Raw genomic sequence first — 25,109 nt, forward strand, 5'->3', positions numbered from 1 at the left:
AAAAAAGAAAGTCAAATGTCTCACGAGTAAATGTTGTATATTGATTACATGTTGATCCAAACATGATTCATTGATTACATGAGGATAATATTTTGGATATCCTGAGTTGAAAAAATGTATCATTGAAATTAATTCTACCTGTTTCCATTTTACATTTTAATGTGGCTAGGAGAAAATTAAAGATTACATCTGTAATGATAAATGTGGCTCGCATTATCTTTCTGTCAGACAGCCCTGGATTAGAGATGACTGGGGTTGGGCGCTGCAAGGATTTAACTGGGAGTCAAATGCATGGGGAGGAGAGGAGTTTGCTGACAGACCTCCAGGCCCTCTGCTCCATCTTCCTTCTTTCACAAGCCAGGCTGTCCTTCTGAGGCTGCTCTGTGTCAAACCCAAGCCTTCGTGGGGGTGGCACCGGGCTGGGGAGGGGACTGCCTCCTGATCCGTGGGCAGTAGGGATCCAGGTGGTGCTTTGGAAGCAGAGCTGTCAGGATGGAGTTGCATTCCTGGAGATCTGCGTTCCTCACTCTGCCTCCAGTGAGGCTGGGGCTTGGAAGCACAGGCAGGCGGTATGGAAGCATGGGCTGGCTTGTGGCAGGACAGATGCTGAGCTTGGAGGGAGCAGCTAAAATGCCTTGACCTTCCACTTGTCCGGGTCCCTCCACCCTGGAAAATTTAGCTGACACTTCACCTTGTCCAAGAGGTCTTCCCTGGCCGTGGCAGCTCTTGCTTCTCTAACTCCTGTTGCTGGTACAACTTGTACCACATCTTTTGTTCTGCCATGGTCAGTAGATCCTCAACATCCACAAGGGAGGAGAACTTTTGCAAATATCCATGTTGAAAAGTACTATATAATTTCTCCCATGAAATTTGGACGCTCTTAAAATTTGGATGCAGGGCAATTAGCTGGACTCCAGCCTTGAAGCATGTGGAACTCAGAGGTGACCCTCAGAAGAATCATACATCGCTGTCACACACCTTTGGTGTATCATTCTTGAGGGAATGAGGTAATGGCTATTCAGTCATAGTATTCCAAGGGTCTGCAGCTCTGTCCTCCAACTGCTCTGTTAGTCTCGGCCACCTAACTCCACTGTAAGCGCTCAGCAGAGGTATTCTCCTCTTGACCCTATAAGACCCTTCTCCTCTTGACCCTATAAGACCCTACTGTTTGCATTGCTGTGCGTGTAGATAGTAGGTATCCAATGAGTTAACTGTGGAATGAATGTAAGCTCCATGAGGATAGCAAGGATGGTGACTGTCAAGGTCAACATCGTCTCATGTGTACCCGGCACACAGAATGCATTTAATATGTCATTGTTGAATGAGGGGTGCCATGCTTGGACACCCTTATTTGAGGAGTAGAAGATGTCATTCCCTTGGGTTTCGTTAGCTGGACTGTGTATAGAACAAAGGTCTATTCACTTTGTTTAGAGAATGAATCTTCAGTGGAAGGTCAAGGGATTTTAAAGAGATGGTGGAGGGCATAAACGTAAGACAGAACAGAGTCGATTGAGTTCCCATGCCTTGGGAAACCATCTTGAGTGTTCTCTCAAAAATGGTAAGTAGGAGATTCTGAATGGAAATAAAGGTAACTGTACTTTTTGTCTCCTTCTTTTCTCTATTTTCTTGCTTTAGATTCACCAAAACCACCACTTGCTCCCAAGCCAAAGACTGCCAGTCCCCTCACGCCAGTGGCGACACCCAAATTTCCTTCGTCACCCCGACCTGCTAGTTTTCCCAGTCCCAACTCCATGTCTAGGGGTCCGAAACCCCCCATCGCCCCTAAGCCCAGGCTGGCTGCCCCCAACGAGTGGAGAGCCAGCGTGTACGTGATCAACAGCTTGAACAAGTGTAGCAATGGGAAGCTGCTCTGCGTAGATCGGGGGCTTTACGAGGAGCGCCGGTCCAGCCTGGAGTGTTCCGAGTCTGAGGTGGACGAGGATTACATCGTGGTCCCCGGGGCTCCGCCGAGCGAGGGCGAACCCAGGGATGGGGACTCCGTGGAGAATGCAGTCATGGCACCTCCAGATGTCACCGGGGAAGAGGCATGCCAGGAGGGAGACGAGGAGTGTGACACAGAGGGGACGGGAGCGGCTGAGGACTTAGCCACCCCAGCTGAAGTCGTGCTGAGTGGAGAGGGTAACGAAGGCATAGCCCCCAGTCCTGAGAACATGGAGGCTCAGGACTGCGGCCAGGATGCAGGGGCCGAGGAGCAAAAGTTCCCAAGTGAGGAGGAAGAGAAGCTGGTGGAAGAACACAGCCTGTTCAAGCTGGAGGACAAGGGCGCTTGGGATGGAGAGGCGGTCTTTCCAAGTGATACCATTCTAACTCATGTCAATTTAGAGGATCCAGCAGCTCCTGATGAGGAGCCCGGGCCCCCTGGGACACTCCGGGAGGCAGAGGAGGATGCTGAGGAAGGCTGTGCCAGCGCGGACCCGGGGGAGCCAGATGAGTGTGTAGATTCCAGCAGGCCCGCCGAGGGGGACACTGAAGACGCTGGCAAGGATCCACCGGAGAGTGAGGGATTGGCCACGGGCACCCAGGAGGTGGAGATGGCTACAGACAGTCCTGATGTCTCTGAGGAGGAGTGTGAAGAAGCCACAGGCGGTGGTGACCAGAATGATCAGGATGGGCCACCTGACCAAAATGAGAAAAATGACCAAGAAGAAATGGCAGCAGTCACCCAGGTGGCGGGAGAAGACCCCCAGGAAAGCGAAGACCCCGCGCAGGATGAGCCTGCCGAGGAGAGCTGCCAGATCATTCCTTTCGAGAGTGACTGTGTGGACAACTTCGTGACTGCGCTCTCGGGAAGTCCCTATGAGTTCTTCCCGACTGAGAGCACCTCTTTCTCTAGCGAAAGCTGCTCTCCTTTTTCCGAGTCAGCGAAAGGCTTAGTGTCAGAGCAGGAACCGCAGTCGGGAGCGTGTGTGGAGCAGGACCCTGTGGCTGGGACGCCGTGTGGCCCGTGTGGCTCCCTGCAGGGTGGTGCTGGTGAGGACCCCTCTGTTCCTGATGTGGTGGTCATGCCAGAGGATGAGGACGCTGCAGACGACGCGCTCACCAACCCCTATGAGATGGGAGTTGACCTGGCATGTGAGGCTGACCCTGGAGAGGGAGAGCAGCCTGAGACACAGGCTGCATCAGACGCCCTCCTGGGTGGCTATGGCATGAAAGAAGAAATGGACCCTGATGCTGAGGGTGGCCTGGTCCCCACGGACAGAATGAACATCGTCACAAGGGCCAGACCCCACTCTGGGAAGGTGGCTGGCTATGTCCCAGAGACTGTCCTGGAAGAAACTGGACCAGAACCTGGCTCGTCAGCCATTGGCATGGGAGGTGCCACCAAGGAGATGAGAAAGACGGTTCTGTCATTGGAGGGGAAGCCGCTGGAAGCCAGCAGGGCCTTGCCAGCAAAGCCCAGAGCCTTCACTTTATACCCACGATCGTTCTCCGTGGAAGGCCGAGAGATTCCAGTCTCCATTTACCGGGAGCCAGAGGCATCTGGTTTAGATGACCACAGGATCAAAAGGAAAGACGACAACCTGTCTCTGCCCTGTGTGATTGGCTCCTCTGGGAGTTTCTCCCAGAGGAACCACCTCCCGTCCAGCGGTACCTCAACACCGTCTTCCGTGGTCGACATCCCACCCCCTTTTGACCTGGCCTGTATCACCAAAAAGCCCATCACGAAGAGTTCTCCCTCGCTGCTGATCGAGAGCGAGCCCCCGGACAAGCACACCAAGAAGAAGAAGTCTTCCTTTAAGCGGTTCCTGGCGCTGACGTTTAAGAAGAAGAGCGAGAGCAAGGTGCACGTGGATGTGAGTGTGTCTTCCAGATCCTCTTCGGAGTCCAGCCACCACGGGCCTTCCCGGCTCCTGGAGCTGGACCGCGGGAGCCTCAGTAACTCCCCTCAGCTGAAGGCTCGGACTGGCAAGCTCCGGGCTTCTGAATCGCCCTCCTCCCTCATTTTCTACAGGGATGGCAAGAGGAAGGGCGTCCCCTTCAGCAGGACGGTGTCCAGAGTGGAGTCCTTCGAAGACCGCTCCCGGCCCCCGTTCCTGCCCCTGCCCCTGACCAAGCCACGGTCCATCTCGTTCCCCAACGCCGACACTTCAGACTATGAGAACATTCCAGCCATGAACTCGGACTACGAAAATATCCAGATTCCGCCGCGGAGGCCAGCAAGGGCCGGGACGTTTACAAAGCTGTTCGAAGATCAGAGCAGAGCCCTGTCCACAGCGAACGAAAATGACGGCTACGTGGACATGAGCAGCTTCAACGCCTTCGAGAGCAAACAGCAGAGCGCAGACCCGGAAGCAGAAAGGTACGGTGAACTTATGCTTTCTTGGTTATTCAGCGAGTGTGACTACCCCAGAGGCAAGCGTAGGTGGAGGGGACAGAACGGGCTTGCTTTTTTAGCCTCAAACTCTATTTCTTTCTAGCTGTGTGACTTAGAGTGAGTGTCTTTACCTCTCTGAGCCTCACTTACTGCGTCCGTGAAATGGGATTCGTGCAGAGTGTTTGAGAAGATCAGAGTAGGTAATCTATGTGAAATGTGTTGCCTAAAATGCCAGATATGGTACAAATGCGAACATCTGTGTTTCCATTATTTGGGAGGCATTTCTCATCTCCTAGATGGATGGCTTTGCTACTCCCCTCCAGGGAAGTCACCAAGAGAGAAGGTTCTGGAATCTTGCCAAACTAAATATCTTTCGCCATCAGGAAAATGCCCTAACTTGAGATTGATACCTTTTTATTGTGTAAATATGCACTCTATTCAAGGGAACTAGAAAAGACAATTTATTTAAGTTGTTTAAAGAGCTGAAGGTGCCCTGAGCTAAATTTCTGAATAGACGTCTTTAAGAGGTTCATCCAAGCGGATTTTTCTTTTCTTTTTTTCCCTTTTGGACTCATGCACCTTGGAAGTGAGGGCGAAACACTGAAATTATTGACAACAGTGGGGATTTTCTGACCCCACCTTCCTGAGGCTGACTGAATGCCCTTATTGATTATCCCAAGTGGCAAATTGCCCGATCTTGCCGTTCCTTATACATTGTGGGTGCAGCTTGAAGGCGATGCAGTTCCACCTGAGCCAGTCACACTCTTTGGGGCGCCTGATCTGAATGAATGAAAAGCCGAGATGGTGGAGATTTTAAAGGAAACCCTGATTCTTTCCCCTCACGTGCAGTATCTTACCCCAGTGCAGCTAGGTATTCCTAGGGGGCTTGCAGTAAAGAGGAGATGAGAATGATTGGGAGTTAGTGCTAGCTGTCGCCAGAGTGTAGATCGTCGGAGTGTTTGTGTGGTTTATTCTCTTGAGGTTTTACGTGGTCCCCCTGGCTCCATCCTCTCCCCACTGCAAGTCTGGGTAAGGCTAGCATCAGTTCTTTCTAGGATGAAAGAATTTGTTCCTGGAGCAAAGGTGAATACCAACACTGCCGGAGGCACCAAGTTTAATTTGGGGCATGTGGATGCGCAAACTCTGAGAGGGCGAGTGTGCAGAGCCGACAAGTTCATCACATTCGTAGTTACCAGAGGGTTTGATGAGACACCGCCCTGGCCGAGTGCCTCCAGGCACTAATGAAAACAGAATTAAGCTTTGAACCTTAAAATCTCCATGCTGGAAAGGACCTCAAAGGGCCCATGGTCAAACCTCCCACCCCAACAGGTCTCTCTCTTAACCCAGTCTGTACCTGAATTCCTCAAGCCACAGGGAACTCACCGCCTCCCAGAGCTGCAACCTCTGTTGCTAGGTACTCTGACTAAGTTCTTCTTTCTGACAGGCAAAAGCGCTCTCCCTCTAACATCCCCACCCCACACATGCCGGCTCTCCCCTCTCAAGCCAGGTGAGAGCTCATTTCCTCTTTTGTATGACACCTTCAGAAATTGAAATATGCTTCTGTAGAATCACAGAATTTTATACCTGGAAGGGAACTTCAGACAACATTTGGTCCTGTTACAGAGGAGGAAACTGAGGCACAGAGAGGGAAAGGGACTTGCCTAAGGTCTCTCGGCAAGTTAGTGAAGAAATAAGTGCCAGGACTCAGATTTCCTGACTCCTGGTTCAGGAATTTGCAGTGACTTATGCTAAGGGATGCCAGGTCTGGTTGTCTTCTCTGTGCACTGCACAATCCCAGGGCCACATTCACCTGTTAGTCTATATATGGTGCCCCATGGGGTTATGTAGTGTGCAGGTTGCTTGTCCATATGTAAGGTCCTGTTGCCTTGATCTGTATTTTGTCCAAAAGACAAAACCACTTCCTTCATAACTTGAAAATAAGAATAAAATGCCCAAGACAATGCTAATGCTACCATATCTTGAATGCTCACTGTGTGCCATGCAGTGGAATCGGGGCTTTCCCTGCATTATCTCAGATTTGATGCTACAGCCTGGGGCGTGGGGTGAGTCTTGACAGTCAGACCACATTTCAAAAGCACTGTTGCCCCACCCTGATACTGTTTCACCCAAGACCAGGCTGACTGGGATAAATCTCCCGGGTAGGAATCACATCCTCTTGGACATCGATCAGTGAGCAAAGCTTTCTTCAGTTTTCCCACACGAAATAGGTGGAAGCGGAAGGGGAGAAAAATCCCCACTTTGGGCTGGAACAGGTCTGGACAAGGGAGGTTTCAGACACATCAAGTTGAGAGGCACGAGGGCCTACCGTGGGAGTGGGGGGCCAGTGCCTCTCGGCCTGAATGGGAGCTTGGAGGATTGAGTGGAGGGTGCTACTGATCGGAGACACGTGCCCAGGGGTGCTGTTGGACGGGCCGGGCCGAGAGGGCGGAGAGGCAGTTCCTTTCTTCCGCTGCTTGTCCTGCCCCACATCTTGCTTCGGTGTGAAGATCAGAGGCAGAAGCCAAAATAAATATCAACAGTCCCAGTGTGTCAGCAGACGAGGGTTCAGAGCCCATCTGGTGGCTGATTGCTGTGGGATCTTGGAAAAGCTGGCCGCGTTGCTCGTCTGTAAAATGTTAAGATTGGCCCAGGTCTGTATTTCTCAACCAATCGCCTTTCCTGTGCCACCTTGATATTTCTGTTACACCACCGAGACTATCACTCACTTATTATTTGTCTTTAAAGCAGTCCATCTTTTTTACTTAAAAAATATTTAGAAAGGAAATTTTATGTCACTGTTGGGAAATGGAAAAACGGTATCAGTTGCCATAAATAGAAAGCAGTTGCACAAATAAGATACAAAGGAAAATAAAGTAACAAGGGTAAAGTCTACCTTGAGGTTATTACTTGCCAAGGCCATGAGCTGGAGGCCTGGTCCCTTTGTTAAGCAGGGAGAGGTGTTAAAGACATCCTGGCACCACACGGAGGCTTTCTACTTGGCGTAATCAGAAGGATTCAAAAAATTGAAAAGGGAATAACTTTTGTGGTGTGATTCAATGTTGTTTAAATCTAAGTGCTTTTTCCACTAAGAGTACCCCCTTCAAGAAACGTGTAGAGAGCCCTTGGAGACCCCCAAATCAGAGCAGCAGCTCAGGGTCTAATGGATGATTATAAAATTTCTTTCATGAAGTTAGAGATTTGAATACACAGATAACATTTTAGGAGCTACAATAATATTCTTATAAGCAATCTTCTATCTTGGAACATAGAAGTGTGTACATTGTTACCTATGTACATTTTTCCCATTGTATACAAGAAAGATTTTGTCATCCTTTAATTAAAGTGTATCCCTAAAACATTCTTTTCTTCCTGAGTTGGTCCTCGTGCAAAAAAAAAAAAGAAAAAAAGACTGGAGAGCTAGTCTAACACTCTTAGTTTTCAAATAGGATGTTTTATGTCCTCAGTCAGTACTCTTGGTTAGGGGAACCCAGTCTTTACTTCTGAATATCCCATGGCTCCCATGCTGGTTATGTACCAGGAGCTTAATAAATGTGTGTTGATGACCAGGGGTTTTATGATTCCGTGCAAGTTGGTGATTTTGAACTTCACCAGGGGGAGAGAACCATATTAAGTGTGTATCTTCAGCAACACAATGCCAAGTGCCTTGTATACACTTAGGAAATATCCATTTGATGCAGAGCACTACACAAACTAGTTTGTCCTAAGTGTCTCATTTAAATCCCCATAATTGTATGTTTGTTTTTTGCATGATGATGATAATCACTCGGCATTATCATCCGCACAGATCCCTGATGCCACGTTTCCCCAGCATTTCATTATGAAAATATTCAACTTACAGAAAAGTTGAAAGAGTTTGTACAGTGCCTGTCCATGTCCCCACCATCTAGATTGTTCTGTTAACATATGGTTGCACTGGCTTTTCTCGTCTCTTTCTGCCCCGCACTCTCTCCATCCATTAATGCGTATTGTTTTTGATGCATTTATGGTGGCTTTTTATGTTTACAGATGAGGACGCCACAGCCCAGGGAGAGCCTGTGAGAGTACAGCGGCTGAGCGCGAAGGCTTTTGAGCCGAGCTGCCTGGGTTTCAGTCTGCGCTCCACCACTTACTATCTGTGTCACCTGAGACAAGTCACTTACCTCTGTCTGCCTCAGTTTCTTTATCTGTAAAAGGGGATGATAACAGTACCTGCCTGGTAATGTCATTGAGACTATGCGAGTTAATACAACACATAGTGTTCAGTAAGCATCAGCTGTTACTAAGGGACATGATCCGGGTCACATAGTGGTGGATGCAGGGTTTGAATTTCATTCCCGAGGTGAGGGTGGAGAATCTGGTCCCTTTCAGACCTGTGGGGGTGTGTCTGTCTCTATGTCTCTCTCTCTCTCTCTCTCAAGACCCTTCTTCTGCATGTGTTTGATGCAGGGTTCAGGAGATCACATCAGTAAAATCTGGACCAGGAGCTTGCAAGCTGTAGGGTGTGGCATCAGCATCGTTTCTAACTCTCACATGAGGTGGGGTCAGGGCTGCAGACAACAGCCTGAGCAATATTGATTTGAAGTCATCAGCAGCCTCTACACCCAGGACAGCAGGACCAGGGGTTTTATGATTCCATAATCATAATAGTAGAAATGCTTGTCTCTGTGACTCTGGCTATGGCTATTGTTTCATAACTGACGCCCGGTGAAGTGGTATGAACTATTCTCTATCACACAGGTAGTAAGTGCCAAGCCAAGATTCGAACCCAGCTCTTTCTGACTCTCAATCCAGTGCTCTTTCCACTTCTCTCCATTTTCCGTGGTTGAAAAGTGCCACATTAGCTGGTGGTCTTGATCCAGCAGCTGCAGAGTGTCTCCCTGGCAGGAGACAGGCTCGTATAGCCACCACCAAAATGTTGGCTTTGCTTATTGGTCCCGAGGGCTCAAGGAAGAGTGGAAAGACACTTTCCTTTCTTTTCTCGTGGCTGGTGGGTTTGTTGCTCTGTTGGCAGTCCGTCAAGGAGACTGGCAAGCTTTCCTGGGGCTTGCTAACGAGGTGCTCAGGTGTCTTTCCTTCCCTCAGGGCCACAGTAGGGGACCCTTGCCCTCCCATGGCCAGCTGTGCCTGCTGAGTCACCAGAGCTTCTGGGTTTGGAGCAGGCCATCTGTTTGGGTTGGGACTGCTCATTAGGGGAGTTCAGATGGTTCAGCCCACCCAGGAGCAGCAGCTCCTGAGTGCCTGTGCCTCCCGAGAGCACTGGGCTGGTCCAGGTGGAAGGTCTGAAGTGCAGAGTTTGAGGACTCCCTTCTCCCGCCCGGGGTCCTTACAGAGCTATGCTTTGCTGGAATGCAGCTCAAATTACATGCTTGAGAGTTTGTGGATTGGCCACGTTATACAGCATGTGTATGAGGATAAGGAGTGCAGAAATCCAGGTAATTGAATACTGTGGCTAACTGATGATGACCATTTGAGAAATTCTGAGCAAGGAACTGTGCTGAGTGAAGTATGGAAGGAGTGAGGTGGACCAGATGCCATCGCTGGCCTCAGTGGGCTTACAGTTGGGGGTAGGAAGAGGACTTAGGCCCAAGTCCCTGAAACATGAGATAGGAAATACTTAAGACCAAAGAGGGGGAATCCAGTGGAGGGTGGAAGGCTTCATGGACCAGGTGGCATTTGAATGGACACTGAAGGAAAAGTAGGATTTTGACATATGGAGGTGGAAGAAAGGTGCAAGAACGTGCAGAGAAACACGGGACTGTGGTTTTTAGTGTGTAAGGCTGCAATGAAAATGATTTAATCTGGGTTCAGAAGGTAGCTTGGTATCTTTATTCTGGAAGGCAGTTCACGTCATCTCCAGGCTTGGAGAATATATGGGAGAGATCAGGGTGAAAGGCTTAAGGACTAAACTCAAATGCCGTCTCTTTCTGATTTCCAGTTCTTACCATACAACGTTGTACCAGTGCAGCTAATTGGCTCCCTCACTCTGCCAACATTTATTCAGCATCCACTAAACCAGCTACTTACTATTCTAGGTGCTAGAAGGATGAAGGTTCCTGCCCTCAAGGTGTCTTCAGTCTGGCTGGAGAGAGACTAATAGAGGCCCTTAGAACCTGGTGTGATAAGGGCTTTGTTAGAGGTCCCTCCAGACAGCTCTGGGGGAGGGGCAGCCAGCAGCCTTCACTATCTGGGAGGCACTTGAGGTGGGTATTGCTGCAGGAACAGGCGTCCCTGATGGAGACAGTCCAGGAGGAACACAGGCCTGGGGGTAAGAAAAGACCGTGAAGTGTTCAGATCCGTGTACACGTCTGTGGGATGAAGTCGGGAAGGCAGCTTGGGCCCAGCCAGGATGCCTTGTGTATTGGCTTGATGAGTTAATGCGTACCCCTGGGCAGTGGGGGGACTGCGGTGGGTTTTCGGCAGGGGAGTGCCATGATGGGGATGGTGCATTGGCGTGAACACTCTTAGCAGGGTGGAGAGCAGAGTGGGTGGAGAGATGGGAAGCAGGGGGTTAGTCAAGACACCATTACAATGGTTCCCTCCAGAGAAAATGAAGACGAGGCAGGGCTGGGGCAGCGGGAAGGGCCAGAGTGGAGTTCTGTCTCCAGAGTGTACACAGCAACCCACTTCTCCAGTGTGGATTAACTCCAGGGCTAGCTTGGGTCTGCCTTTGCTTTTCTTTTCTTCTTTTACTTATCTGTTACAGTCTGGTCCCAAATAAATACAAGATTTGAGTTCATTTCCCGTTAAAGACATAGCAAGAAATATTAAGAATTCAGTCCTTAAAATTAAAGTTAAAGATTACAAGCCGAGTAATAACATTGAGGGAGGTGATTGTACCGCCGTGCAGACCAAGGACAGCGACTGCAACGAAAATTCTGAAATCCAGCACAAAATCTAGCACCGGGGCCCCTCCCCCTTCCGCAGCCCCAGAATGCCCCCAGCAGCCTTAGAGGGCAGTAAATATTTTGCTGAAGTGATTCTCTGAGAGAGTGAAACCTGACTTTTATTTTTTACAACCGCAGACAGTGATGCAGCAACAAATATACACATCATTGTAAAACAAAGGTGATTTACAGCCGCGGCCCTAAATCCCTGGGTTGGTACACGGCAGAGTGGCGGCTAAGCCTCCTGCTGACTAATTCCATTGGTGCTGAGAGCTGCGTGGCTGGATTTTTGGCACGTCCCAACCGTGGTATTCATTGGTATCTTTATATCTGCCTGTAAGCCGGGAGCCTTCCCATTATTATTACGTTTTTGACAAATGAACTCATGCAGAGCTTTCATTAAGTTTCATTGAAAGGACCTGGAAATGCCGTAAAAATTATTATAATCTCAAATCCATCACATTCCTAATGCATGCGGCTGTGCTTCTTGTTGAAATTGACTGATGAGAATATTCAGTTTTTAATTTTCTGCCTTAAAATAAGACCATCTGCAGCTGTTTCTTTTAGCAATAATTTTTAATTAAACGCAATAAAATTTACAGGGAAGGACCCTAATAAGAAAATCGTGTCAGGAATACACGTATTATAACATTTGCTAGCGTGATATTAAGGCCCCCAACTATTCTTTTTCCTTGCAGAGCTGTAATATAGACGAAATACTGATTAAGTGTTAATCGGACTGTGGTTTTACCGTCACAAAATCAGAGTCGCCCCCTGTGGGAGGTGTGGGAGTGACTCTCTCTAACAGGGGACAGTCTCGGTGCACGAGCTCTGTGCTGAGATGGCAGCAGAGGTCTCCTTGACCAGCTGAGCCCCGGAGGAGAGGCTGCCTTTGTTCCCGAGTTTGGGTGGCGCCAGTGTGCCTGGGCCTCGCTCTGCTCTGCCTGTGGATTGGGGAGGAGCGTAGCCCGCAGAGGATGTAGCCGAAGACAAAAGTCGGCTCTGTGTTTCATGCGTTCCCTCAGTTAATGTGTGTGAAGTCCCTCCCGGGTGCCGGGCGCTGGTCCGAGCCTCGGATGAGGTGACGAGCAGACAGATCAACAGGGTCCCCGCTGCGGCAGACCTGGTATTCTCCTGGGGGGAGGCAGACAGTAAACAAACTAATAAGTAAAAGAGATCATCACAGGTCATGAGATCATTCTTTTAGGATGAGATGATCCTTTTGTGAAAAAGAAACGAGCGGTGTGATAGGAAGTGGCTGTGGAAAGGACATTTCAGACAGGATGGTCAGGGAAGGCTTCTCTGAGGAGGTGACAATTGAGTGAAACCTGAATGATGATCAGACATATCGGGGGAAGGGCATTCCAGGCAGAGGGAACAGCAGGGACAAAGGCTCTGAGGCTGGAGGCCCTTGTGGAGGTCATGGAGAGGCCAGGAAGCCAGCATGACTGGAGTACAGAACGCAGCGATGAGAGCGATGGGGATGGGGTGGGCAGAGGCCTGTGTAAAAGATTTGGACTTGACTTTAATGAGACACCTTTGGAGGGAAGCGTTAGTCCAGAATGTTTGAATTATCTGAACTCTTCAGACCACTTCACAGGACTTATACATTTAGGGTCAGATCAGCAAATCATTTGAAAATGCAGCATGGAGTATTTGCTGTTCAGAATGGTTCTGGAAGTGTAAAGAGATCTGAATTTAGGTCCGGGCTCTGCCTGTGGCTGGGTGATGTTCGAGCGTCCGGGACTCAGGTCTCTCTCCCACGGTAACTGCTCCGACTGGCCTGGAACCAGCAGTTCTGCGTTCCCCATCCCAGTGCTCTTTACAGAACATGGTGGGGGTCCAGAGAACCGAAAGGAGACTGGCCCACCCACACTAGAGGGAGGGAGGGAGGTGGTAAGCCTGGGGAGTTTCTTGAAAAGGAGTGTGCTGCATTTGGACTTTTACTCCCTACGCAGATTGATTTGATCTCTGAGCCACAGGGAGCTAGTAAGGATTTTAGAGCAAAGGGGTGACATGGTGAGCTAGTGCCATAGCTCAGTCATTGTGAGCTGTGTGGGGTGGCAGGGAGGAAGAGAAGACACCTCAGTAAGGTGTCTGAATGTCAAGGGATCAAGGCCTGACAACAGGACCTAGCTGCTTCAGCCTCTGTGGTGGGATGGCCTCTCAGCCACTGCTGCTGTAGTCGCTCAGAGCAGAATAAACCAGAGCTCTGGCTAGTCTGGAACTCCTCAGCATAGGAGTTCTCAGGGTGGTTGTTGGCATGTAGGTGGCCCAGATGACAGACCCAGAGAAGCAGGATGGCACGACAGGAAGAGAGAATGAGCTCAGGTCTGGCTCTGCCCCTTACCTTGTCATCTGATCTCAGCCTCAGTTTCCCCACCTGTTCCAGTGGTGTGATGGTTCCTTCATCACTGAGCTGTTGTGAGGAGTCACAGGTGGCGCATGGATGAGGGCTGTGTCAGGGATTAATAGACAGTGTTTCCAGTCTTGTAGTTTGCTGCTGGGAGCTGAGGCCAACATGTGCTTCTGTGTGTTCACTATATGCCAGGCGCTGTCTTAGACCCTTTCTATGTATTAACTCAGGGTAGCTGAAAAACCACCCTGCCACATAGATACTGTGTGGCTTTTTGGTTGTTTTTTTTTTGTTTTTTGTTTTTTTTGTTTTTTACACTCAGCAGATAAGGAAACTAAGGTACAAAGAAGTTAAGTAAAGGACCCAAGGTCACACAGCTAGTCAGCAGCAGAGGCAGAATTTTAACCCAGGCAGGTTCCAGCACCTGTGTTTTCAACTGTGCTGTGAGATTCTTTCTCACTTTATGGGCATCACTTCATTTAATTTACTGAATGTCCTTTGGGAGCAGTTATCCAGTTTTACTTTTTTAATAGAGAGGAAACTGAGGTTGGGAGTGGTAACGTGACTTGTAAGCCCGTGAGTGATGGAGCTAGGATTGGAAGGAAGGTACCTCTAGGTGTGGGTTCTTCCCCCTTTCTGGTTCACCCCCTTTGAGAACTTCGTCACTGAAACTGACCGTCCAGATGTCAAAGGTGAGGACCCACAATGGGGTAGGAATCTTCAGAACGGAAATGCCCTTATTGTAGGCGTTCGCAGTGGACAGCTTATAGTGACTGTCTGCTTGCTTAGGTCCACATGACCAGGGGGTGATGTAAAAACTATATATAGAGAGAACAGCACACACTGTTGCAGTAACAATCAAAGGGATGATATTATGCAGGAGGTCAGTGCTTCCTGAGGTCACCTGGCTATGCTCAGGAAGGGCCCTGGGGGATTTGTCATCCGTGCTCATGATACTGCAGGTCAACAGGACAAAAAACTCATAATAATTTCTGAGTGATGAGTTAATGTGTTTCATCTGCCCTGAGACTGTCCTCCCTCTAGCAGACGCAGGCAGCCACCGAGCCTCGTGTCGGGGAGTTCTGAGCTTGCAGCTGAGAATTCTGCTATTTCCCTATCTTGGAGAGGCTTGTGTCTTTGGCTGTTTTCCTGCAAGACGAATGTCTCAGGGTTGAGATTGTTTTTCGAGATGACGTGGCTGGTCTCTATGTAAACAGACCCATTATCTACGTGCATGGGGCTGGTCTAGAGCCATGGATGGAGCCCAAGGGAAGTTTCTCCAGGTCAAGGCATGACCCAAGAACTTGAAATTTCAGTCTTGCTTGCATGATTTTAATTAAGAAAGCAAGACACACACACAAAAAATCCTGCCTTATAGAATCTGCTCAGAGACCTTAATTTCTACTGTACTCTGTTATGATGAGACTTTCTTACACTAAGAGATGTGTCCAGCAAGGATGTCCTGTTAGGGGGTGAGCTCTCCATCATGGTCAGTAACTAAGCACAAATGGAAAGGATACCAGAATCTATCCTGAGGCTCTTGTGACTTGCACAGGTCAGGAAATCTGAGCTCTTGGGGTTATTTCTGGCTGGGCAGATGGAGTCCCAGGAAAGCAGGTGGGCTGCCATAGGTCCTCTTCAGCGGCCTGTGAAGGGCCCCAAGGCTGGAGAAGCCTCAGCAGATAGGAAGACTTGGTGTCAGCTCCGAGACCAGTCCAGAAGGCGCCTTCTGATACAGTGAAGCACGTTTTTCATGCCCGATGCCCACGGGGTCTGGTCCTCTGAAGTGCTGAAATGCTGAAGGCTCACCTGCGGAAAAGGCAGCGTTTGGGGAGGTGGCGGTCCCGGCCTCTGGCCTGCCTTGGGAGGGGCCGGAAGTCCTCCTCCTGGAGTCAAGGACCTGGCCATATTGAAGCAAATGGCAAGATCGGTTATTGGGTGCCTCCTGGGGCTCCCTCACACACTTAATCTCAGTAGTTTTCAAACTTTCCGTTGCAGCAGGATCCTTTTTCGAATGAAATCTTATTCAGAACCCCAACATAGAAGGCAAGCGTTTGTTATTATGATTCTCTTTCATAAGTTCAAAATTTTAATACTTCATAGGAAGTCAGTAATGAGATTGTCGTGATGAATAGAAATCTTGGAAATTGGGAGTTATGTATTTTAGTGCTGCTCCTACAGCCTAATGAGGGGCAATGATTGTCCAGAGTGGTATATTATGGAGATTGAGAGTGTGTTTTTTAGAGCAGATGGCTGGGTTCAAATCCCAGCTCTGCCAGTTAGTAGCTGTGTGTCCTTGGGTAAATTACTTAACCTCTCTGTGCTTTAGCCACCTCATCTGTAAAAACTGGGAAGATGACACTACCTGCCTCAAGAGTTGTGATGAGATTTGAATGACTTAACACTTGCAAAGGATGTAGCTGAAGCCTGGTGCACTTTAAGTGCTCAAGATACTTTCAGTATCATTGTTAACACTGTAGAAGTGTCTGTGTCCATGAAATTTGAAGCAGACGTTTGTCAATCCTCTCCCACAAGAGCCTGGGGTTTCTGAGGAATGCGGTTTGAAAGCCCCACCTCACCTGATAGTAATCCAGGCGGGCTTCCTTTAGTAAGTGCTGTCTGTTGGGTATACAGTGTTTCTAAAAAAAAAAGACAGTGTTTCTAAGTCTTTTTCACCAATAATGTAATCAGTGGTTTACAGAACACTGTGCCAGACACAGTAGGGGAGGTGGAGAAATGATGGTTTCTGCCCATCTTTCAACAACTGGCCTCTGATTCCTTGATGGGGGGGAAGGCGTGACAGGTTAAGAAGCAGTTTAGGGGTAAATAACTATTGGATCGTAAACTCCTGGCTTATGATAACCCTCTCACCATCTAATTTGTAAGAATGGAAATGAAATTAATGATGTGAATGGGGAAAGGAAGCAACACTCAGCAGGTTCCAGCGTCTGCCGATATTTTATATACGTGTGCACGTGCCGCTACTTTATGTACGTTATCTCATTGATTAGCAGCCCCGATTTACAGGTGAGGAAACTGGCGCTGCAAGATGTCCTGAGGCAGAGGCGGCAGACAGGATCTGCGGGCCCAGAGTGCAGCGCCAGGCCCCCAGGGCGAGCACAGGAGCGGGCCTGGCTCCGCAGAGGATGCGTGTTCCTGGCAGGAGTTGCCTTGCCTTAGGACGTGGTGATTCATCCTCACTGTGGGTGTGTGCAGAGGGCTGGGTGAACTCCTGCCAGAGAGGCTGTCCTGGGGATTCCTTTTGTGGCCAGAAAGCTAGACTAGAAAACCCAGAAAGTCATGAAACCTGGTATGACAGTCACATACTTGTGCACTGCACTTTACAGTTTACACAGCTTTTCCATGCCCTTTAGCTCCATTGACTCTCTTAACAATGACCATTTGGAGTTGTCAAGATACTGATTAAAAGCAAAATTTAAGGAAAGACCTGAAGAAAGATAGGAGGGAGGTAGGCAGAGTTATTTTCTGTGCAGCACCTGGGGTAAGCCATTCTCCTGGAATGTTTCTCAGTTTACTCGACTGTAAATGGGGATAATGGACAGTGACAGGGCTCTAATGGTTAAGAGGAACTCATGGCAGGTGCATGGTGCAGGGCCTGGTGTGAAGTGGGTTTTTAGTAGATGTAATTATGGTTGTTATTAGGATTGTACCTGATGTGAAGAGGGGTCTGAGGCGGGGCAGAAGGAGAAGGTCCCTGTAAGACTGAGGGTTTGGACAATAGCAGGGAAGGAAGGGGTGATGAAGAGCAGAAAAGGAGCTGGGGTGAAGTGTCGTCCAAGATCGCCTAGCCGGCAAGTGGCAGAGTCGGACTAGAACTCGGGGGTGTCTGCTGAGCAGCCGCCGAGCCACGTGTTGTGTGAGGAATTGAGGCGAGCAAAGCTGGGTCCCTGGGACTGAGCCGGGGCAGGGCAGGCAGGTCCTGGGCCACACCCGGAGCTGCTCTGAGTGAAACAGAAGACAGGAGGGAGGTGTCCTGTGGCTGGGGATTGCTTGGGCCCGCGTTCCCCTCTCGGAAGCTCCTCGTGGATGCTGCATCTAGTTTCCAGGGAGGTCCCTGGTCCAAACCCAAGTTTCCTTGCCGGCCTGGGCCAGAGGTCCAGGCTGGGTTCAGAGCCATGGAGTGAGTCACTGGCTTAGCAGGGATCAGAGTTTAGGCGGCTGCTCAGCCGCTGGGATGAGGAGCCCGCCACCCCATCCTCCCGTCCTCCTCAGACCCGGTCGCAGATGCCAGAGGCCCCGAGGTCTCCATGCAAGCGGCCGCAGCACTGTGCCGAAGAGACCTTGTTGCGTCGCAGGATCTGCCCTGACTTTGGGTCTGTCTTTAACCCTGCCCTGTGCCCAGTGTCGGGGAGGGAAGTTCAGGGTTCCACCAAGCCTCTGGGAACCCCCTCACTTCACAGAGGAGAAAACTGAAGCCCAGAGAGGGGACTTCGTTCCTCCCTCTGTCCTTCCTTCCAGTAGATAAGCTGCCGCCCTCGTCAATGCATACGGTGATGATGGGGAGGAGGGAGTGAGGGCAAAGGAGGAAGGGCCTGACACCAGTGGGGGAATTTCAGACACTGTATTAAGTGCTTGGAAAAATATTCCAGAGCAGAAAGCCGCCTTTGTGTTCCTCAGACCCCGGCAGGTAAGCACCACCTTGCTGACCTCCCAACCTCCTGACCCCGGGGTTGACAACTTTCTCCTTTGTGCCTCTGTGCGCTCTGCCCTGTGTTGTTTATGTAATGGTCTCCCTTACCTCACTGTGAGCCCCTCCAGGGCATCACCACCTACAGCTCATCCCTGTGTCCCCGGCACTTAGCATAGGGCTTGGTACCCAGATGCTGCTCAATAAAAGTGTGTTAAATAAACAGACGGATTCTAAGGCTGAAGAGCACTGTGTTATCTCAGAGGGTCACACTGCACCCAGACAGGACTTTCCATGGATTCTCCCCAAGCCTCGTCAGTGCTCCAATGATGGGACAACAGGAGAAACAAGACAGGTTGATAGTCGGCCTGACGACTAAGGCATGAAATGCCTGGTTGCACAGTTAATTATTTAAATTCAACAGTGCTCAGTGTTCCAAAAAAGTGCAGGCAGTTCCAAGAGCTTCTAGCAGGTGCCCTGACCTATTTGTGGCTGGAGAAGACTTCTGAGAAAATGAGACATGAGCTTGGCCCTGAAATATGAGGAGAGATTAACTTGATAGCGAGCATTGATAGAGGGAGAGGGGCAGGGAGGACCCTGTGAGGAAGGTACAATCATCTTTCCCATTTTACAGATGAGGAAACTGAGGCTCAGAGCAGGAATGTGCCTTGCCTAGGCCCACACAGGTATCAAGAGGAGAAGCTGGGTTTGCATGCAGGTCTGTCTGACCCCAGAGCCCATGCTTTCTCCTTCCAGTCTGTCCTGGACAAGGCAGGAAGCCCAAGTTGGCCATGGCAACGTCACAGGGTGCTGGGCCAGAGCCCTCACTCCCACGGGGAAGGTTGGACCCTGCACACTCGCTGCTCTGCTCCCTCCCTGCAGCCAGGAGCTCCCCCACTCCTGTCTCCTTCCTTTTCTTGTTTGCCCTGTGTCTCGTGTGTCTTGGCCTCACCTCTGTGATCCAGGCCTCTGTTTCTTCAGTTCAATGAGGGGATCAGGCTCCTGACAGTCTGAGATCTTACTGCATACAAGTCAGACCTTGGAAAACATCTGTGAGCCTCACGTCTGAAAGGAAGACTCAAGTCAATTTGAGGAGTATTTAGCAGGCATCTACTGCCTGCCAGCCCCTGTAGGGTGTGAGCTGGGTGTCACAGACGCGGCTCAGATTTAAGGCCTCGGAGGGAGGGCAGGTCCATAAACAGCTACTGGACGTGATTCTAGGTACAAGAGGAAAGGGAGCAGTGTTCTGGCAGCACAGCCAAGCGTGTTGAAGAAGACGTCTCCCTGAGGAGTTGGCAGAGTTCGGATGGGACATTTGCGCTTGCGCGAGTTAAGGCTTTGCCCGGTGGACAGGTGTGGGAAGGGCATTCCAAACGTAAGGGCGGGCGTGCGTGAAGATGCACGGTTGTAAAGGGCCTGGGGTCCGCAGAGACTGAGGACAAGCGCGTGGTGGCTGATGGCCGGACTGTATGTGACAGGGAGTGACCGAAGGTGACATTTACAGCCAGCAGCCTGAGGTTCTGAAGTGTGGAGGGGAAATGCAGAGGCTGAGGGTGGAGGTCAGCAGTGGGCCCAGCCGCGGCTCGCCCTGCCTCTGCAGCCTTCCTCGGACCAGGACCGTCGTGGGCCATGCCCGCCCTTTTCAGCCTTACTCCCCGCCCACACAGGGCGAGACGGGGAAGGTGTGGAGCTGACCGTGTCTTTTGAGGCTGCGGTCCGGTCTGCCTCCCCTTTATCCCTGGAGAGGTGACTGCTCAGCTCATGGGGGCTTCATTCTCAAGTTGCTGCTGCTCCAGAAGGCCCTGGTGACAGGCATAAGTTAGTTTCCTTTGAATAGGCCAATTAGAGATAATCACTGGGGGGAAAACATATTTAGATGGCTTTGGCCTAAGGACTAGCCGCCTTTAGATGGTGGCTTTTGGGAATCCTGGCCTCTCAGTCGGCATCTGCCCTGTCCTGTCCCTATGTCTGCAGCCTGAGGAGCAGCTGGGCTTTGTATAAATAAAGTCCAGCCCTGCGTGGACTCTCTTCCTCCCACAGAGATGGAGGCAGGCTGGGAGCCACTTGTGGGCTCTCTGTGAACCACTGTGTCTAAAGTGGTTGATTATGGTCATTGACAAACGTGTTCATTGTGCTCCACAGTTTGGTTGTGCGCTGAGAGCCCTGAGTCTCGCTCTGAGAACAAGAACTGGCCCAGAGTACCGGGGCTCTTTGGCTCTCTACCTCTTGCTGTGTAGCCTTTTTTGCTGTGTTCTGCTTTCTGGGCCTCAGTTTCCACATTTGCAAAATGAAGGTTCAGTGAAGTGATCTCTAAGGGCTGTTCAGAGTCTGAGATGACATGTTCGTTCCTGTTGCTGCCATAGCAGTTTGCAATACATGTATTGGCTTCAAACAAGGTCCATTTTAATCTCACAGTTCTATAGGTTAGAAGTCTGGTGGGCTGAGCTGGGTGCTCTGCTTAGGGTCTCACAAGGCCAAAACCGAGCTGTAGGCTGGCCTGGGCTTTTATCTGGAGGCTGCAGGACAGCGTCCGCTCCCAAGCACGTTCAGCTTGTTGGCCGACTTCAGTTCCCTGTAGGACAGAGGCCCGTTTCCCTGCCGGCGGGCAGCCGGGGCTGGTCTGTGCTCCTGAGGCCTGCCTTCTTTCTCGGGCTTTCCTGTGGCCTTCTCCAGCATCGGTAGGTTGAGGCTCTCTCACCCTTTGAATCTCTGACTCCAGCCAGAGAAGGTTTGCTGTTTTAAGATGTGTGATTAGATTGGCCCACCCAGATAAGCCAGGATAATTTCCCTTTTCTATAATCTTAAATACATCTGCAAAGTCTCTTTTGCCACATAATGCAAAATATCCATATGTCTCAGGATTAGGGCATGGACATTTCTGAGGGCCATTATGACCGTCTACTCTCTGACCTCCAAAGATCCATGTTCATCTCAAATGCAAAATTTACTCCATCCCAGGGTCCCAAAGACCTCATCCCATGACGGCATCAGCTCACCAAATTTCATCTGAATCTCATCAGCTCAGAAGTCCCAGATCTTGTCATCTCGGTCCTCTAGCTGGGTATGGGCAAGGCTCGGGGTATCATCCATCCTGGGGCATAACTCCTCTCCATCTGTGAACCTGGAAAACTAAAGAAACAAGTTATCTGTTCCCAAAATACAGTGATGGGACCAGTTATAGACATTCCAGTTCAAAGCGGGGATGGAAAATGGAGGCAGATGACATTCCAGGGGCCTCACACCCCTCTCCCAAACTATGGGGAAAAATACAACAACACCAGCTCCTCAGTCCCCCGCCACCTCTGCGAGCGGTGGCTGGCTGTACTCTGGCCCTGTCTCTGGGGTGCTGAGAGAATGCATTCACATATCTTTGTGCCAGTTGGCTAGAAGCGATAGGGAATGTAGTTGAAATGTAGGAAAAAGGATTCAGGTAGGAATTAGAGTGAGGTTTGATGTGAAGGGGGTCTGCCAGCACCAGCAAAGGAAGAGCACGTGCTTCCAGCACCTCCCTCCCCGTCCTCAGCACCAGGAAGTGGGAAACGCACAGATTTTCGCATTAGATCTGCCACCTAGCAGAGTGGAATTAGGAAATTCCTTTCGCCCTGCCCCCCCCCCCCCAGCCTTAGTTTCCTCTGCTGTACAATGGAGCTATCACTGTAAACATAAGACTTGTTGCGAAGATCCAATGAGAATAGTATGTGAAGAGTGTCCTGTGGACTTGGAACTGTTTGCAAACGGTAGCTGTATTTGTGGTCTGGGCCCTGTAGTGCCCCCCGGGGCGGGCGTGGCTGCCATGGCACCTTCTCCTCCTCCTCTGGAATGACCCCCACCCTCAAGCTAACCTGATGAACTGGCGAGTGTTCAGAGGACAAGAGGTGCAGGGGCATGGAGGTCACTACAATGGCCAGAATTCTGGCCACAGAGGACGAAATCTTGCTGTTGGGATAGTCCAGTAGGAGGGAAATTTGGCCAGTCCATTTTGGTTCAAAAAACCATTTTTAAAATGTTTTGTAAAAGGAAGCATGCACTCCAGAAATTTAGATCTGGAGGGAAAAATCAAATCTTGCCCGACTGGACTCCCGTCCTCCAGCCCCCCAGATGCTTTGTGTGTGTGCAGACATGCAGGGAGACACACGCACGTCCCTCCGCGACTGTCTCTGCACATAATGGCAGTGTGCTGAATGCTCTCCTCTGGACCTTCCTTTTGTCCCGTGAGACATTGTTCCCTGTCCGGGCGCAGAGGTCTGCCCCCATTCCTTTTCACGACTGCAAGGAGTTCCAATGTCTGGTCACTGATGGCTGGATATCCAGGTCGTTTCCAGGCCTACACTCCTCTGGAAACACTGAAATTAATAACTTTGTGTGCATGTTTGCACACATTTGTGAATATATCTGAAGGTTAAAAAAACAGACAGTTCCACCGTGCTAACATAACCACTGTGAGCAGTGGGTTGTGTCTTGTTCTTGTCTTGGGAGAATGTATCTGGGGTCTGTTTAGCAGATGTAGTCATGCCGTGCATAAAATCTCTTGCTTATTTTATTTAACTGCATATTGTATTTGCCTATTTTATTAAATAACTTAGTAAAGTAATAAAAATGACTATGAGACAGTCTGTGCTGGGCTCTGCAGATACAGCAGTACCAAGTGACTGCACAAATACTCCATTTGAGTGGTTGTGACCCAAATTAACATACTCGTTCCCTCTTGCTTTGTGCTCAGGGTATTTGTAAAATCTTGCTGCGTTGTAAAGAATGCTCAGGTGAGCATGTTTGTAATTAAAGCTTTTTTGGCGTTTGGGTTTATTTCCACAGGAGAGATGGCAGGGGAAGGGGTTATGTGTTGCCAAAATGCTCTCCAAAGGGGCAGCACCAGCAATCCCCTGGGCCTGCTCCATGGGTACCATCTAAGATGAGACCCGTGGTTCGGCCAAGGGGTGGAGAGGAATAAAAGTGAAGATGTTAATAAGAGTGAAGACAGTGGGAGTTAGAATGGGAAAGCGCTGCCGTGCGCAGGGTGGATGGCTGCCCCTGTTCGGGCGAGGCCGGTGCGCGTGCGCTTGAGAAGCGCCGGGGCCTGCTGGGTTAAACGCTGCTCGGCCCTGGCTGGTGTCAAATTGTGGAGGGCTGACAAGCTGAGACGGGGCGGTGTGAATAATTCAAGATTCTGAGACAGAGAAAGGATTACTGGGGGGGGGGGGGAGGTGAAGAAGATGAACAGGCTTTAGTTAAGGAGATGAGGTATTTTTTTAAGATAAGATTTCAGAAGAGATACAGGAAAAGTCAGACACCGAAGGGTATACCTGACAGTTCTCCTTTCTCCCTCATCTAGAGAGGACACAGGTGGGGGTGGGGTCCCACACTGGCTCCTGTGGACCCAGGTGCCAAAGGAAGCCCTGTCACCTAGCAGTGCTGACCTTGTGGATATGATTGAGGGGTACCTACCCCCAAAACAGCCCTCTCCTGCCTGCTTCCCACACTTCCCAGTCGCTTGAGGGTGCTTGTTCCTGGGGGTTTGGAAGCCCCCGCCCCTGTCCTACCCCTGCTGTGTGCCAGGTCCCAAACCCTGGCTATCTGCAGTCCTTTTTCCCCAGCAAGACCTCAGGCGGTTTCTGAAATCTGTCTTTGGCTCCCGTCACTGCCTGGCGCAGCCCTTGGGCTGACAGTTACATTGGGTGTGCTTTTTCCTGGAAAGGCGTACGGCCTGGGCAGCGGCAGCTTTCTGGGACCCAGAGAAGTGTAACTACGCATCCCCAAGTTGAAAACGCCAAGTTGTCTTCAAACCAACCGGCGGTGTTCCCAGCCAGGCCCCTTCGCCGTTTCCTTCAAGGAGTCCCAGGGGAGCTTCTCCGTCAACCTCAGACCTCAGGATCAGGCCATCCCTCACCCTGTCAGCGTGTGACCCCTGCTCCTGGAGGCTGGGGACTGTGAGAGCATCCCCCTCCCCACCCCCAGAGCACAGTGCCGTGGGTCACAGCGGCTGGCCCACGCAGAGCCCACCGGCTGGAGCCCAGCTCAGGGCCTTGCGCACTTGTCGGCACCTGTTTCTCCCAGCATCTCCCTGCTCCCCTTTTCATCCCTCCACTGGAATTCTGTCTTGCCCCTTTACACATCCTGAGCTATCTGACTTCCCTGCCTTTGTCCCTGCTGTGCTTTATGCCCAGCTGCTCTGTCACTCTCTCTGTAGGTTCACATCTTCCCAAGGGCACGGTGTGGCCCGTTTTAACTGCCACTTTCTCCTTGAAGCCTTCGTTGTATCTTGTGGCAATTAGTGGTATCTCTGATGTCATCTGAATTCTCCAAACAGTTTCTCTCTCCTCCTCTTCTCCTGGGGCTTTCTGCTGCCCGCCCCGTTTGGGGGGCTGTGTGCGTGTAACTGTGTTGTGGTCCCTCCTAGTGAGCGGGCGCCTCCCTCCCTCCTTTCCTCAGAGTCTGGCAGGAGTCTTGCCTGGTCAGGACTGAGTGTTGATGTGAAGACCAGTGGTAGTGGGTGGGCAGACGGACGGGTAGGTAGTTGGGCAGGAGGGTGGGTGTCAAACACTGGTGCCTTTGTCCGTGGCGTCCTCTTATCCGAGATGGATGGCCCTGGTGAGACCTCTGGGCCGTGCTTCCTCCCTCCGTTCTTCCTCCCCACTATTAAAATAGAAAACAGAATCGTATTTTTCAGAGTTTGCTATATTTTTCAAATGAAGTCTTATGTTTCTTGTTCTTAATTTAAAAATCCTGACTTGAATACTTGATGTTTCTTCAAGAACAAGAGATTCCAAATTGAGTTGCCTTTTTCTCATGTTTGACATTTTCTTGATTTATTTTTTTCTTTTTAGACTCTGGCTCTCTGTGAAAGGGAGGGTCCCCATCCCAAACTTAGCCAGTACCTGGCACACAGCA

The 25,109-nt window shown here is 50.3% G+C and overlaps 1 protein-coding gene across 1 annotated transcript in view; it reads left to right on the plus strand.

Annotated features, from left to right (window-relative positions):
• The window catches only part of FGD5 (FYVE, RhoGEF and PH domain containing 5), a 110,677-nt gene that overhangs the window by 6,977 nt on the left and 78,591 nt on the right, over positions 1-25,109 (plus strand). The window contains exon 2 of the mRNA XM_023619913.2: positions 1,636-4,321. Within this exon, the coding sequence (XP_023475681.2) occupies positions 1,636-4,321 (2,686 nt within the window). The remainder of the gene's footprint in view (positions 1-1,635; positions 4,322-25,109) is intronic.

The sequence above is a fragment of the Equus caballus genome, chromosome 16 (genome assembly GCF_041296265.1).
Source record: "Equus caballus isolate H_3958 breed thoroughbred chromosome 16, TB-T2T, whole genome shotgun sequence".
NCBI classification, from domain to species: domain Eukaryota; kingdom Metazoa; phylum Chordata; class Mammalia; order Perissodactyla; family Equidae; genus Equus; species Equus caballus.